This window comes from Salvelinus fontinalis, unplaced genomic scaffold, assembly GCF_029448725.1.
Source record: "Salvelinus fontinalis isolate EN_2023a unplaced genomic scaffold, ASM2944872v1 scaffold_0577, whole genome shotgun sequence".
NCBI lineage: Eukaryota > Metazoa > Chordata > Actinopteri > Salmoniformes > Salmonidae > Salvelinus > Salvelinus fontinalis.
The window spans coordinates 87,120-102,500 of NW_026600786.1; the positions used below are offsets into that span (position 1 = coordinate 87,120).

At 45.5% G+C, this 15,381-nt stretch overlaps 1 protein-coding gene across 1 annotated transcript in view; it reads left to right on the top strand.

The window, feature by feature from the left end:
- The first annotated feature begins 566 nt into the window (after positions 1 to 566).
- LOC129846525 (probable G-protein coupled receptor 139) overlaps positions 567 to 15,381 on the top strand; it is a 36,139-nt gene continuing 21,324 nt past the window's right edge. The window contains exon 1 of the mRNA XM_055914457.1: positions 567 to 1,514. Coding sequence (XP_055770432.1) covers positions 860 to 1,514 — 655 coding nt within the window. The 5' untranslated portion in view covers positions 567 to 859. The remainder of the gene's footprint in view (positions 1,515 to 15,381) is intronic.

Here is a 15,381-nt window from a genome sequence, read left to right on the forward strand (position 1 = left end):
GAGCAACACACACGTGTTATGAACAAACAAATACCTTCCACCCATAGGACCCTAGTACAACAATGTCCTTCAATGTAGAGACAAAGGATTTATTGCACTAGATTAAGCATAGAAATAGAATGAATAGACTATATTCCCATGGGATTAAGTAGGGCAGTAGAGGCACATAGGGATCAACAGGCACAGATGCTGAGGGGTGAACACTTTGTACGTGTCACAATGACACTGATTCACTGATTCACTGACTCACTGATTTACACAGATTAACTCACATCTTACACTGTAGGCAATCAGGATATCTAGTTAACCATGCGCACAGGTGTTCCCACACATGTACACAACACCTGTGCGCACACATAACTGTTGAACTTGTTGGCACACAAGCAATCGCACACAATCACACGCACACACACACACACACACACACACACACATTACTCCCATCTGTCATCTCGTCTTCCCCCCAATTTGATATGTTCTTTGTGTAGACTATACTAAAACATAACCACTCCTCCTCCTTCCTCCTTCCTCTGCTCCCTCACTCTCACTGCCTTCCTGTCTTCTCCTCACTCACACATATCCAAATAATCTTTATCCCTCTCTCCTCTCTCCTCTCCTTCCCGTCTGCTTTTCCCTCTTTTTCTCCCTCACTTCTCCTTACTCACTCCTCTAGTGTGCCCTGGCTCTCTCTCTACCCCCTCCCTCCTGTCTCACTCACACCATCTCTCTTTCAATTACTCTCTCTCTCCCTCTCTCTCTGTCTTAACCCCCTCCCTCTCTAAATCTCTCTTTTTCTCTCTCTCCATCCTCTCTGTCTCTGTCTTTCTCTCGGTTCATTCCGATTCTCTCTCAATCACACATGCATGCATTATCTTCCCTCCCCACATACTTTCTCTCTCAACTCTCCTCCTCCTCTCTCCCTCCTCCTCTCTCCCTCTGTTACACACACATATCACCTCTTATCTTCCCGTCTGTGTCGTCTGTGTCTCAACATCTGTCTCTCTCACACAGACACTTACAGCCTCTTCTCCCCTCTCTGTCTCCCTCTCTCTTCTTCTCTCTCTCACTCAGACACGCACAAACGCTCGCGCAACCCCAGCTTCAACACATACCACACACTCATGCCGACTGGCACCCAAGGACAGAGCACCCTCTCTCTCTCTCCCTCTCCCTCTCTCCCTCCCTCCCTCCCTCCCTCCCTCCCACTCTATCTCTCTCTCTCTCTCTCTCTCTCCCTTTCTCTGTCTCAGTCCTGCTGTCTGGGTCTGTGAGAGTGTGTGTGTTTCTGGGCTTCCCCGACTCCGAGCCGAGCTCACACACTCCTGAGCATTTGAGGACGAGGACCAGGAGGAAGAGGAGGGCCATGGAGCACAGCCACATCTTCACCCTCCTTTCCCCCCCCAACAGCAGTGCCTGGAGCACGGGGCAGCAGCCGGCCGACATTCCCCAGGGTTGCCCCCTTGGACCACTGCCCGTCATCTACTACAGCGCCCTGCTCTGCCTCGGCCTGCCAGGTAAGAGGGACAGGGGGGAGAGGATGGATTAGAGAGAGTGTGTGTGTGACTGTGTGTGCATTGTTTGTGTGTGTGTTGTTCCTGTCTTACTACGTATATGTATTTTTTGTGAATATGTATTTGTTTGTGTTTGTATGACAGTGTGTGTGTGTGTTTGCCGAACTCTAAGTGAATGTGTGTTTGTGTTGAAAGTCTGTGTTTTGTGCTCAGCTGCTCTAGTCATTAATTTATATCTCACATTGACCTTGTCTTATCTGTGTGCTCGAGTGTGTGTGCATGTGTCTGTGCCAGTGTGTGTGTGTGACCATGCCGCACACACAAACACAGAACTACGTGTGTGTGTGTGTGTGTGTGTGTGTGTGTGTGTGTGTGTGTGTGTGTGTGTGTGTGTGTGTGTGTGTGTGTGTGTGTGTGTGTGTGTGTGTGCGTGTGCGTGTGCGTGTGCGTGTGCGTGCACGTGTGCGTGTGCGTGTGTGTGTGTGTGTGTGTGTGTGTGTGCCTGCACGTCGGTCTGTTGGATCAACAGAGATAAAAAGCCAGACAAATGAAAAACAGGGATGAAATGTTATTTTCTGTTACTCAGCTCAAATTTCACCTTTTAAATCATCCGGCTTCTATTCACCCAGTGAATTACAATGATGTGAAGGATTTATCCAGGTGATGACTGGTCCTGAAATGTGACTATTTCCTACGTAGACGTGACCTCTAGGACATAATGTAGGACTGTCTTTCGTACGCAGATGCCAACTCTAGGACATAATGTAGGACTGTCTTTCGTACGCAGATGCCAACTCTAGGACATAATGTAGGACTGTCTTTCGTACGCAGACACGGCTCTCTGACCTCTAGGACATACTGTGTGTTAACCGGCTCTCTGACCTCTGGGACATACTGTGTGTTAACCGGCTCTCTGGCCTCTAGGACATACTGTGTGTTAACCGGCTCTCTGGCCTCTAGGACATACTGTGTGTTAACCGGCTCTCTGGCCTCTAGGACATACTGTGTGTTAACCGGCTCTCTGACCTCTAGGACATACTGTGTGTTAACCGGCTCTCTGGCCTCTAGGACATACTGTGTGTTAACCGGCTCTCTGGCCTCTAGGACATACTGTGTGTTAACCGGCTCTCTGTCCTCTAGGACATACTGTGTGTTAACCAGCTCTCTGGCCTCTAGAACATACTGTGTGTTAACCGGCTTTCTGGCCTCTAGGACATACTGTGTGTTAACCGGCTCTCTGGCCTCTAGGACATACTGTGTGTTAACCGGCTCTCTGGCCTCTAGGACATACTGTGTGTTAACCGGCTCTCTGACCTCTAGGACATACTGTGTGTTAACCGGCTCTCTGACCTCTGGGACATACTGTGTGTTAACCGGCTCTCTGACCTCTAGGACATACTGTGTGTTAACCGGCTCTCTGGCCTCTAGGACATACTGTGTGTTAACCGGCTCTCTGGCCTCTAGGACATACTGTGTGTTAACCGGCTCTCTGACCTCTAGGACATACTGTGTGTTAACCAGCTCTCTGGCCTCTAGGACATACTGTGTGTTAACCGGCTCTCTGGTCTCTAGGACATACTGTGTGTTAACCAGCTCTCTGGCCTCTAGGACATACTGTGTGTTAACCGGCTCTCTGACCTCTAGGACATACTGTGTGTTAACCGGCTCTCTGACCTCTAGGACATACTGTGTGTTAACCGGCTCTCTGGCCTCTAGGACATACTGTGTGTTAACCGGCTCTCTGGCCTCTAGGACATACTGTGTGTTAACTGGCTCTCTGACCTCTGGGACATACTGTGTGTTAACCGGCTCTCTGACCTCTAGGACATACTGTGTGTTAACTGGCTCTCTGACCTCTGGGACATACTGTGTGTTAACTGGCTCTCTGACCTCTGAAAGGTATTGATGCATCCCAGTCATGTCTGATCCAAAGACGTATGTGGCAGTTCAGACCTGGGCAGATAGCTTGACTGTAATATGTGTTTAGAGTAAAACACATTGTGCCTGGAGAACTACTTGTCTGTGTTATAGCTGCGGGTAGACACACTTAAATGAACACACTGTACCATTAGTCTAGACTGAGACTGCCGTGGCTTTCAGGTGCATAACCTACGAGCCATCGTGTTGTTGGGTTACTTACAGTACTTCATCGTTTCTGTAAAGACTTAATGGTGAGTTCATTCACAAGACAGATTTTATATGTCTGCTTCCCTGCTGTGTGGTCTATGGATGGACACTTAACCAGTCTGGGCAACAGGGTCTCATTAGAATGTGTCAAAATAGTGACATGTAACCACTGTAATTACAGTGCATTCGGAAAGTATTCAGACCCCTTGACTTTTTCCACATTTTGTTATGTTACAGCCTTATTTTAAAATGTATTTTTTTTAAATCCTCATCAATCTACTCACAATACCCCATAATGACAAAGCAAAAACATGTTTTAAGAAATTGTTGTAAATGTATTAATAAAAGTATTCAGACCCTTTACTCAGTACTTTGTGAAAGCACCTTTGGCAGCGATTACAGCCTCATATCTTCTTGGGTATGAAGCTACAAGCTTGGCACACCTGTATTTGGAGAGTTTTTCCCATTCTTCTCTGCAGATCCTCTCAAGCTCTGTCGGGTTTGATGGGGAACGTCGCTGCACAGCTATTTTCAGGTCTCTCCAAAGATGTTCGATCCGGTTCAAGTCCGGGCTCTGGCTGGGTCACTCAAGAACATTCAGAGACTTGTTCCAAAGCCACTCCTGCGTTGTCTTAGCTGTGTGCTTAGGGTTGTTGTCCTGTTGGAATGTGAACCTTCGCCCCAGTCTGAGGTCTTGAGAGCTCTGGAGCAGGTTTTCATCAAAGATCTCTCTGTACTTTGCTACGCTGAAAAAAACATCCCTACAGCATGATGCTGCCACCACCATGCTTCACCGTAGGTATGGTGCCAGGTTTCCTCCAGACGTGACGCTTGACATTCATGCTAAAGAGTTCAATCTTGGTTTCATCAGACCAGAGAATCTTGTTTCTCATGGTCTGAGAGTCCTTTAGGTGCCCTTTGGAAATCTTCAAGTGGGCTGTCATGTGACTTTTACTGAGGAGTGGCTTCGGTCTGGCCACTCTACCATAAAGGCCTGATTGGTGGAGTGCTGCAGAGATGGTTGTCCATCTGGAAGGTTCTGCCATCTCCACAGAGGAACTGTGGAGCTCGATCAGAGTGACCATCGGGTTCTTGGTCACCTCCCTGACCAAGGCCCTTCTCCCCCGATTGCTCAGTTTGGCTGGGCGGCCAGCTCTAGGAAGATTCTTGGTGGTTCCAAACTTCTTCCGTTTAAGAATGATCGAGGCCACTGTGTTCTTGGGGACCTTCAATGCTGCAGACATTTTTGGTACCCTTCCCCAGGTCTGTGTCTGGACACAATTCTGTCTCGGCGCGCTACAGACAGTTCCTTCGACCTAATGGCTTGGTTTTTGCTATGACAACTGTGGGACCTTATATAGACAGGTTTGTGCCTTTCCAAATCATGTCCAATGAATTTAATTTACTACAGGTGGACTACCATCAAGTTGTAGAAACATCTCAATAATGATCAATGGAAACAGGATGCACCTGAGCTCAATTTTGAGTCTCATAGCAAAGGGTCTGAATACTTATGTATTTTTAATACATTTGCAACAATTTATAAAAACCTGTTTTCGCTTCATCATTATGGGGTATTGTGTGTAGATCGATGAGGGAAAAAATGTGAGAATAAGGCCGTAACGTAACAAAATGTGGAAAAAGTCAAGGGGTCTGAATACTTTCCGAATGCACTGTATATGTCACATATTACCTCTGGTCTGGTTCTATGTGTTGTGGCGGCTACAGAGCGAGAGGGAGAGAGAGGCTAGGGGTCAGGACAAATGCTGATGTCCAATCTATGATTAAAGTCTATGTTCTGCCCTTGAGGCTATAGCAGATATATTCACTCTGCTTCAGCTGCAGACCAGAACTTCACCTCAATTTGTTTCAACAGGGAAAAAAGATTGTAACCCTCAATTCTAAAGCTATTACCCTACGTTCTTTAATGTATTATATTGCAGTTTTATTTTCAACATTGCATGTTTTAAATGCGTTCACTAAAAGAGGTTATTGCACTCAGTGCTAGTTTTAAGTAGAGTGTGGAGTGAATTGACTGGCCCTTATTCTGAGCAGAAATACTGTGATCTGTGTTTGATAAGACTTTCATAAGGGATGTCCTACTTTCTATTACAATGGATCAGGAGTAAGAGATTTCAAGATGTACACTCTGTTCTCAATAAGGGAATCTGCAATGCAAAGTGATACAAGTGCTTTGTATGCAAAACTATCATAACAATGGTTCCTGCACGTCTCCTGCTGTCTTGAAGAAAGAAAGCCCCCTTTACCTTCTCAGGCTCCATTTTTCTGTTGGAAGGTAAATCTTTACTATAGTAGCTGACCACAATCAATTATGTTTGCAGCCCTGCATGCTGAATCCTTGGAAGATGGAATGAGTTGGAATATTCTGATTTTTAAATGGTTGATTTGTACTTGTTCTACTACAGTAGTTTTGCTGACATATCATTCCACCTGACCTGGACTGATGCTTGACTGTGATGTTCACTAGGAGTAATAGTATTGCTGCCTAGATACCTATTTGTCTGTGTTGTAGCTTGGGGTTAGTCACACTCCCACTGAACACAGATGTGAATTGAACGTCTATTCCACGTTGGTTCAACGTAATTTTGTTGAAATGACATGGAAACAATATTGATTCAACCAGTGTTTTCCCAGTGGGATGTAATGAACACACTGTGCCATTAGTCTGTTCTGACACTGCTGTGGGCTTTGGGTACGTATGTAAATCATCTGGTCTTCAGGTGACCTCAGGTCACTCAGGTGACAGTGACCTCGATGTAGAAAGACATAAAGAGAGAGGGATGGATAGATTTGGAGATGGAGGTAGAGAGAGTGCATGATGAGACAATGTGAGAAAGAGAATGTTATTTCTAGGACAAAGAGAAGAAGTGTTGAGGAAAAGATGTGCAAGTGACTTGAGGGTGAAACGTGAAACCGAGAATGAGAGAGATAACGAGGAAGAAGTTTAAAGAGAGAGGAAGATCAGGAGAGAAAAAGATGTGAGAAGGGAGAGAGAGGTAGATCAGGAGAGAGAGGTGAAGAGCCAGAGAAGGAGAGTGAGAGAAAGAGAAAGAGAGAGATGAAAGAGAGAGAGGTGAAGTTGGAGGGAAAGAGAGAGAAAGGGGTGAAGAGGGAGAGGGAGAATGACAGAGCTATAGAACAACGTAGTGAGAGAACGACAGAGCGATATAACGACGGAGTGAGAGAACGACAGAGCGAGAGAGGTGAACATGGAGAGCAAAAAGAGAGAAGTGAAAAAAAAATGGATAGAGAAATTAGAAGAGAAAGAGAGAAGTGAAGAGAGAGAACGACAGAGAGAGGGAGAGAGATTAATAACAGCGGAGTCAGTGAAGTGGCACCCTGAGACCTGAGTGAGGAAGCCAGGCGACAAAGCTATGACGAATTGCCACCTATTTAATTAATCGCTCACCCGTTCTTAACGGGCGCTCTCTCTCTCTCTGCCTCACGAGGCTGCTGCTCTATGGGAACAAAAGCAGCGTCTTCGGGCTGTCGTGTTCAGGCTGCAGCAAACATCACAGTACCCTACAGTACCACAACACTGGGCCGAGGAAGCAAACATCACAGTACCCTACAGTACCACAACACTGGGCCGAGGAAGCAAACATCACAGTACCCTACAGTACCACAACACTGGGCCGAGGAAGCAAACATCACAGTACCCTACAGTACCACAACACTGGGCCGAGGAAGCAAACATCACAGTACCCTACAGTACCACAACACTGGGCCGAGGAAGCAAACATCACAGTACCCTACAGTACCACAACACTGGGCCGAGGAAGCAAACATCACAGTACCCTACAGTACCACAACACTGGGCCGAGGAAGCAAACATCACAGTACCCTACAGTACCACAACACTGGGCCGAGGAAGCAAACATCACAGTACCCTACAGTACCACAACACTGGGCCGAGGAAGCAAACATCACAGTACCCTACAGTACCACAACACTGGGCCGAGGAAGCAAACATCACAGTACCCTACAGTACCACAACACTGGGCCGAGGAAGCAAACATCACAGTACCCTACAGTACCACAACACTGGGCCGAGGAAGCAAACATCACAGTACCCTACAGTACCACAACACTGGGCCGAGGAAGCAAACATCACAGTACCCTACAGTACCACAACACTGGGCCGGGGAAGCAAACATCACAGTACCCTACAGTACCACAACACTGGGCCGAGGAAGCAAACATCACAGTACCCTACAGTACCACAACACTGGGCCGGGGAAGCAAACATCACAGTACCCTACAGTACCACAACACTGGGCCGGGGAAGCAAACATCACAGTACCCTACAGTACCACAACACTGGGCCGAGGAAGCAAACATCACAGTACCCTACAGTACCACAACACTGGGCCGGGGAAGCAAACATCACAGTACCCTACAGTACCACAACACTGGGCCGGGGAAGCAAACATCACAGTACCCTACAGTACCACAACACTGGGCCGAGGAAGCAAACATCACAGTACCCTACAGTACCACAACACTGGGCCGGGGAAGTGTTATAGTCTGTGTCTATGCTTCTGTGTGACTAACAGGAATAACACTTTTCTGTTGTTGTAGTGAAGTTATGGTTTGTAGCCTAGGCAAAGCAATGAAACACACACATACGTCTAGGTATTGTTACAGCATAGTTAGGTGTCATAAAAATTATTCAGGACTTTTATGTGGTGGTTGTGGAAATGAAATCATGTCTTCTTATACCATAGACCGTCTCTACTGCATGTTATTGAGAGGACATCATTTTGGGGGGATTCGTGTTTATGGTTGGTGTTACCTAGCCTGGCTAGACCACACAAAAGCACAATGTTCAGTCCTGGTGTAGCCAGGCTAGGTCATACCATGAGGAATATCTGAAACAGTGTTCAGTCCTGGTGTAGCCAGGCTAGGTCATACCATGAGGAATATCTGAAACAGTGTTCAGTCCTGGTGTAACCAGGCTAGGTCATACCATGAGGAATATCTGAAACAGTGTTCAGTCCTGGTGTAGCCAGGCTAGGTCATACCATGAGGAATATCTGAAACAGTGTTCAGTCCTGGTGTAGCCAGGCTAGGTCATACCATGAGGAATATCTGAAACAGTGTTCAGTCCTGGTGTAGCCAGGCTAGGTCATACCATGAGGAATATCTGAAACAGTGTTCAGTCCTGGTGTAGCCAGGCTAGGTCATACCATGAGGAATATCTGAAACAGTGTTCAGTCCTGGTGTAACCAGGCTAGGTCATACCATGAGGAATATCTGAAACAGTGTTCAGTCCTGGTGTAGCCAGGCTAGGTCATACCATGAGGAATATCTGAAACAGTGTTCAGTCCTGGTGTAGCCAGGCTAGGTCATACCATGAGGAATATCTGAAACAGTGTTCAGTCCTGGTGTAGCCAGGCTAGGTCATACCATGGGGAATATCTGAAACAGTGTTCAGTCCTGGTGTAGCCAGGCTAGGTCATACCATGAGGAATATCTGAAACAGTGTTCAGTCCTGGTGTAACCAGGCTAGGTCATACCATGAGGAATATCTGAAACAGTGTTCAGTCCTGGTGTAGCCAGGCTAGGTCATACCATGAGGAATATCTGAAACAGTGTTCAGTCCTGGTGTAGCCAGGCTAGGTCATACCATGAGGAATATCTGAAACAGTGTTCAGTCCTGGTGTAGCCAGGCTAGGTCATACCATGAGGAATATCTGAAACAGTGTTCAGTCCTGGTGTAGCCAGGCTAGGTCATACCATGAGGAATATCTGAAACAGTGTTCAGTCCTGGTGTAACCAGGCTAGGTCATACCATGAGGAATATCTGAAACAGTGTTCAGTCCTGGTGTAGCCAGGCTAGGTCATACCATGAGGAATATCTGAAACAGTGTTCAGTCCTGGTGTAGCCAGGCTAGGTCATACCATGAGGAATATCTGAAACAGTGTTCAGTCCTGGTGTAGCCAGGCTAGGTCATACCATGGGGAATATCTGAAACAGTGTTCAGTCCTGGTGTAGCCAGGCTAGGTCATACCATGAGGAATATCTGAAACAGTGTTCAGTCCTGGTGTAGCCAGGCTAGGTCATACCATGAGGAATATCTGAAACAGTGTTCAGTCCTGGTGTAGCCAGGCTAGGTCATACCATGAGGAATATCTGAAACAGTGTTCAGTCCTGGTGTAGCCAGGCTAGGTCATACCATGGGGAATATCTGAAACAATGTTCAGTCCTGGTGTAGCCAGGCTAGGTCATACCATGAGGAATATCTGAAACAGTGTTCAGTCCTGGTGTAGCCAGGCTAGGTCATACCATGAGGAATATCTGAAACAGTGTTCAGTCCTGGTGTAGCCAGGCTAGGTCATACCATGAGGAATATCTGAAACAGTGTTCAGTCCTGGTGTAGCCAGGCTAGGTCATACCATGGGGAATATCTGAAACAATGTTCAGTCCTGGTGTAGCCAGGCTAGGTCATACCATGAGGAATATCTGAAACAGTGTTCAGTCCTGGTGTAGCCAGGCTAGGTCATACCATGGGGAATATCTGAAACAGTGTTCAGTCCTGGTGTAGCCAGGCTAGGTCATACCATGAGGAATATCTGAAACAGTGTTCAGTCCTGGTGTAGCCAGGCTAGGTCATACCATGAGGAATATCTGAAACAGTGTTCAGTCCTGGTGTAGCCAGGCTAGGTCATACCATGAGGAATATCTGAAACAGTGTTCAGTCCTGGTGTAGCCAGGCTAGGTCATACCATGGGGAATATCTGAAACAATGTTCAGTCCTGGTGTAGCCAGGCTAGGTCATACCATGAGGAATATCTGAAACAGTGTTCAGTCCTGGTGTAGCCAGGCTAGGTCATACCATGAGGAATATCTGAAACAGTGTTCAGTCCTGGTGTAGCCAGGCTAGGTCATACCATGAGGAATATCTGAAACAGTGTTCAGTCCTGGTGTAGCCAGGCTAGGTCATACCATGGGGAATATCTGAAACAATGTTCAGTCCTGGTGTAGCCAGGCTAGGTCATACCATGAGGAATATCTGAAACAGTGTTCAGTCCTGGTGTAGCCAGGCTAGGTCATACCATAGGGAATATCTGAAACAGTGTTCAGTCCTGGTGTAGCCAGGCTTGGTCATACCATGAGGAATATCTGAAACAGTGTTCAGTCCTGGTGTAGCCAGGCTAGGTCATACCATGAGGAATATCTGAAACAGTGTTCAGTCCTGGTGTAGCCAGGCTAGGTCATACCATGAGGAATATCTGAAACAGTGTTATACTAGGTCCTACAGCTATACACTCTTAGAAGAAAGGGTTCCAAAAGGGTTCTTCAGCTGTCCCCATAGGAGAACCATTTTGGCCTCCAGGTACAACTCTTTTTGGATCCAGGTAGAACATTTTTGGTTCTAAAAGGGTTCTTCAAAGGGTCATCCTATAGGGACAGCTGAAGAACCCTTTAAGGTTTTTGAAAGAGTTTATGAATGCACCATTGCAGCAGTTCTACTGCTGTTGCTCTCCAATGCCAATAACTCTTTATTTACAACCAGTTGACCAACGTCTCACCAGGGAGCAGCTCCTGTGCTTACTGTTAACAGAGTCCTGATGCATGTGTGTAGTCACTAGTTAGGTTGCCTACAGTCTTGTATTCTGTATGTATGCTGTATGTGGTCAGGGAGTTTGGTGTATGTATACTGTATTTAGTCAGGGAGTTTTGTGTATGTATACTGTATTTAGTCAGGGAGTTTGGTGTATGTACTGTATACTGTATGTGGTCAGGGAGTTTTGTGTATGTATACTGTATTTAGTCAGGGAGTTTGGTGTATGTACTGTATACTGTATGTAGTCAGGGAGTTTGGTGTATGTATACTGTATTTAGTCAGGGAGTTTTGTGTATGTATACTGTATGTAGTCAGGGAGTTTGGTGTATGTATACTGTATTTAGTCAGGGAGTTTGGTGTATGTACTGTATACTGTATGTGGTCAGGGAGTTTGGTGTATGTATACTGTATGTAGTCAGGGAATTTGGTGTATGTACTGTATACTGTATGTAGTCAGGGATTGTGGTGAATGTATACTGTATGTAGTCAGGGAGTTTGGTGTATGTATACTGTATGTAGTCAGGGAATTTGGTGTATGTACTGTATACTGTATGTAGTCAGGGATTGTGGTGAATGTATACTGTATGTAGTCAGGGAGTTTGGTGTATGTATACTGTATGTAGTCAGGGAGTTTGGTGTATGTATACTGTATGTAGTCAGGGAGTTTGGTGTATGTACTGTATACTGTATGTAGTCAGGGAGTTTGGTGTATGTATACTGTTTGTAGTCAGGGAGTTTGGTGTATGTACTGTATACTGTATGTAGTCAGGGAGTTTTGTGTATGTATACTGTATTTAGTCAGGGAGTTTGGTGTATGTACTGTATACTGTATGTAGTCAGGGAGTTTGGTGTATGTATACTGTTTGTAGTCAGGGAGTTTGGTGTATGTACTGTATACTGTATGTAGTCAGGGAGTTTGGTGTATGTATACTGTATGTAGTCAGGGAGTTTGGTGTATGTATACTGTATGTAGTCAGGGAGTTTGGTGTATGTATATTGTATGTAGTCAGGGAGTTTGGTGTATGTACTGTATACTGTATGTAGTCAGGGAGTTTGGTGTATGTATACTGTATGTAGTCAGGGAGTTTGGTGTATGTACTGTATACTGTATATAGTCAGGGAGTTTGGTGTATGTATACTGTATGTAGTCAGGGAGTTTGGTGTATGTATACTGTATGTAGTCAGGGATTGTGGTGAATGTATACTGTATGTAGTCAGGGAGTTTGGTGTATGCATTCTGTATGTAGTCAGGGAGTTTGGTGTATGTATACTGTATGTACTCAGGGAGTTTGGTGTGTGTATACTGTATGTAGTCAGGGAGTTTTGTGTATGTATACTGTATTTAGTCAGGGAGTCTGGTGTATTTTTAATGTATGTAGTCAGGGAGTTTGGTGTGTGTATACTGTATGTAGTGAGGGAGTTTGGTGTATGTATACTGTATGTAGTCAGGGAGTCTGGTGTATTTTTAATGTATGTAGTCAGGGAGTTTGGTGTGTGTATACTGTATGTAGTCAGGGAGTTTGGTGTATGTACTATATACTGTATTTAGTCAGGGAGTTTGGTGTATTTTTACTGTATGTAGTCAGGGAGTTTGGTGTATGTATACTGTATGTAGTCAGGGAGTTTGGTGTATTTTTACTGTATGTAGTCAGGGAGTTTGGTGCGTGTATACTGTATTTAGTCAGGGAGTTTGGTGTATGTACTATATACTGTATGTAGCCAGGGAGTTTGATGTATGTATACTGTATGTAGTCAGGGAGTTTGATGTATGTATACTGTATGTAGTGAGGGAGTTTGGTGTATGTATACTGTATGTATTGAGGGAGTTTGGTGTATGTATACTGTATGTAGTCAGGGAGTTTTGTGTATGTATACTGTATGTAGTCAGGGAGTTTGGTGTATGTACTATATACTGTATGTAGCCAGGGAGTTTGATGTATGTATACTGTATGTAGTCAGGGAATTTGATGATGTATACTGTATGTAGTGAGGGAGTTTGGTGTATGTATACTGTATGTAGTCAGGGAGTTTGGTGTACTGTATAATGTATGTAGTCAGGGAGTTTGGTGTATGTATACTGTATGTAGTCAGGGAGTTTGGTGTATGTACTGTATACTGTATGTAGTCAGGGATTGTGGTGAATGTATACTGTATGTAGTCAGGGAGTTTGGTGTATGTATACTGTATGTAGTCAGGGAGTTTGGTGTACTGTATAATGTATGTAGTCAGGGAGTTTGGTGTATGTATACTGTATGTAGTCAGGGAGTTTGGTGTATGTACTGTATACTGTATGTAGTCAGGGATTGTGGTGAATGTATACTGTATGTAGTCAGGGAGTTTGGTGTATGTATACTGTATGTAGTCAGGGAGTTTGGTGTATGTACTGTATACTGTATGTAGCCAGGGATTGTGGTGAATGTATGTATCTCTAATAAAGAGATTTTACATTTGGGTCATTGATCTGCTTGCCCCACTGGGTAGGTGTGCATTGTCTGTGTGTGCTTGTGTGCGTGTGTGTGCCTGTGTATTTATGTGTGTGTCTGTGTGTGCATGACTGCGTGTGTGACAGGGAGAGAGGAGGATATGATGGAGGGAGAGAGAATGATAGGATGGAGGGATAGAGTAGGAATAGGATTTAGAAATAGAGGAGGATAGGATGGAGGGAGGGATGAGGATAGGATGGTGGGAAGCGACGGTCATAGTGGACGAAGAACAAAGGGAAGGAAAAGTGACAGAAGGGATATCAGACGGGAGGGAGAAGACTCTCTTGTGTACTGCTGAAATGAAGAGAATGAGGGGAAGGAGGAGGAAAGGAGGATGTAGGGACCGGAGTTGACAGAGGGAAGGGACAGTGGCTTTGGGGACGTTCTCAGGAAGGGAGGGAAAGAGGTGAGGCGTTGTCTGGGGAAATGATGGAGGGAGGAAGAGGAGGTGGAAATAACCAGTGTTATATCCACCAGACAGCGGCCTGTCAGGGAGGAGATGAGCCAGAGATGACAGGGGAGGAGGGAGAGAGGGAGAGAGGGAAGAGAGAGGTGGGAAGATAGGTGTTTTTAATGCTGTTGACACAGTGACAGTTCTGACTGGTGTCGAAAGTGTATCCGTTACCCACATAAAAACCAACTAGGCAGTGTTAAGCTGTGAGAAACACTGAGGAAGGTGTACAGTATCCTTAAGGCTCGTTCAATACTGCACAGCACTGTTTAATAAAGGAGGACTTAGATCTCATTTGACAATGTTTATGACTTAGAACTAATCATTAGGTAGTTGTGGAAAAGCTCTCAGGAACTGACATTCATCTCCCAATCTGCCGGCCGTACCCCTCCTCTCATCCTACTCCTCCCATTATTATCCTCTCTTTACATTCTCCCTCTCCCCCCTCTTCTTGTTGTTTACTTCCTGGTTTCTCCCTCATCCTCCCCTACAAAACTCTGTCTCCCTCTCTGGTTCTATCATCTCCTATCCATCTTCTTGGTCTCTCTCTCTCTCTCTCTCTCTCTCTCTCTCTCTCTCGCTCTCTCTCTCTCTCTCTCTCTCTCTCTCTCTCTCTCTCTCTCTCTCTCTCTCCTCTCTCTCTCTCTCTCTCCTCATCTCCAGGTTGCTATAGAGCTTGTATAGACAGTGGGAGCAGAGCAGGAGTTGAACAACAAGGTTTGGTTCAATAGACTGTGCTCTGAGGAATCTAAAGGTCTCATCAGGCAGTAGCACAACACTGCAGTGGCATCAATACAAACCTGGCCCAGCATCTCTTTCTCTGTCTACTCTCTCCTCTTCTCTCTTATTTGCTTTCTCTCTGTTTCTCTCTCTACAATTATTCTTAGCTTTTTTTCTCGCTCTCTGCCTCTATTCTCACCCTCCCTCTCTCTCTCTTTCTTTCTCTCTATCTCTCTCTCTCTCTCTTTCTCTTTCTCTCTAACTATCCTAGCCCCCTCTCTCTCCCTCTCTCGCTCTCTCTAACTATCCTAGCCCTCTCTCTCTCTTTCTAGTTTGCCCTCTCTATCTCTACCTCTATTGTCACTCTCTTTTTCATTCAGTATCTCTGTCTTCACCCTCTCTCTCCTACTCTAAAATATTTATATTCTCCACCTCCATATCTCTCTTTAGGAATGTATTGATCTATGAAAGCACACAGCAGTGTATGGTTCAGTGTT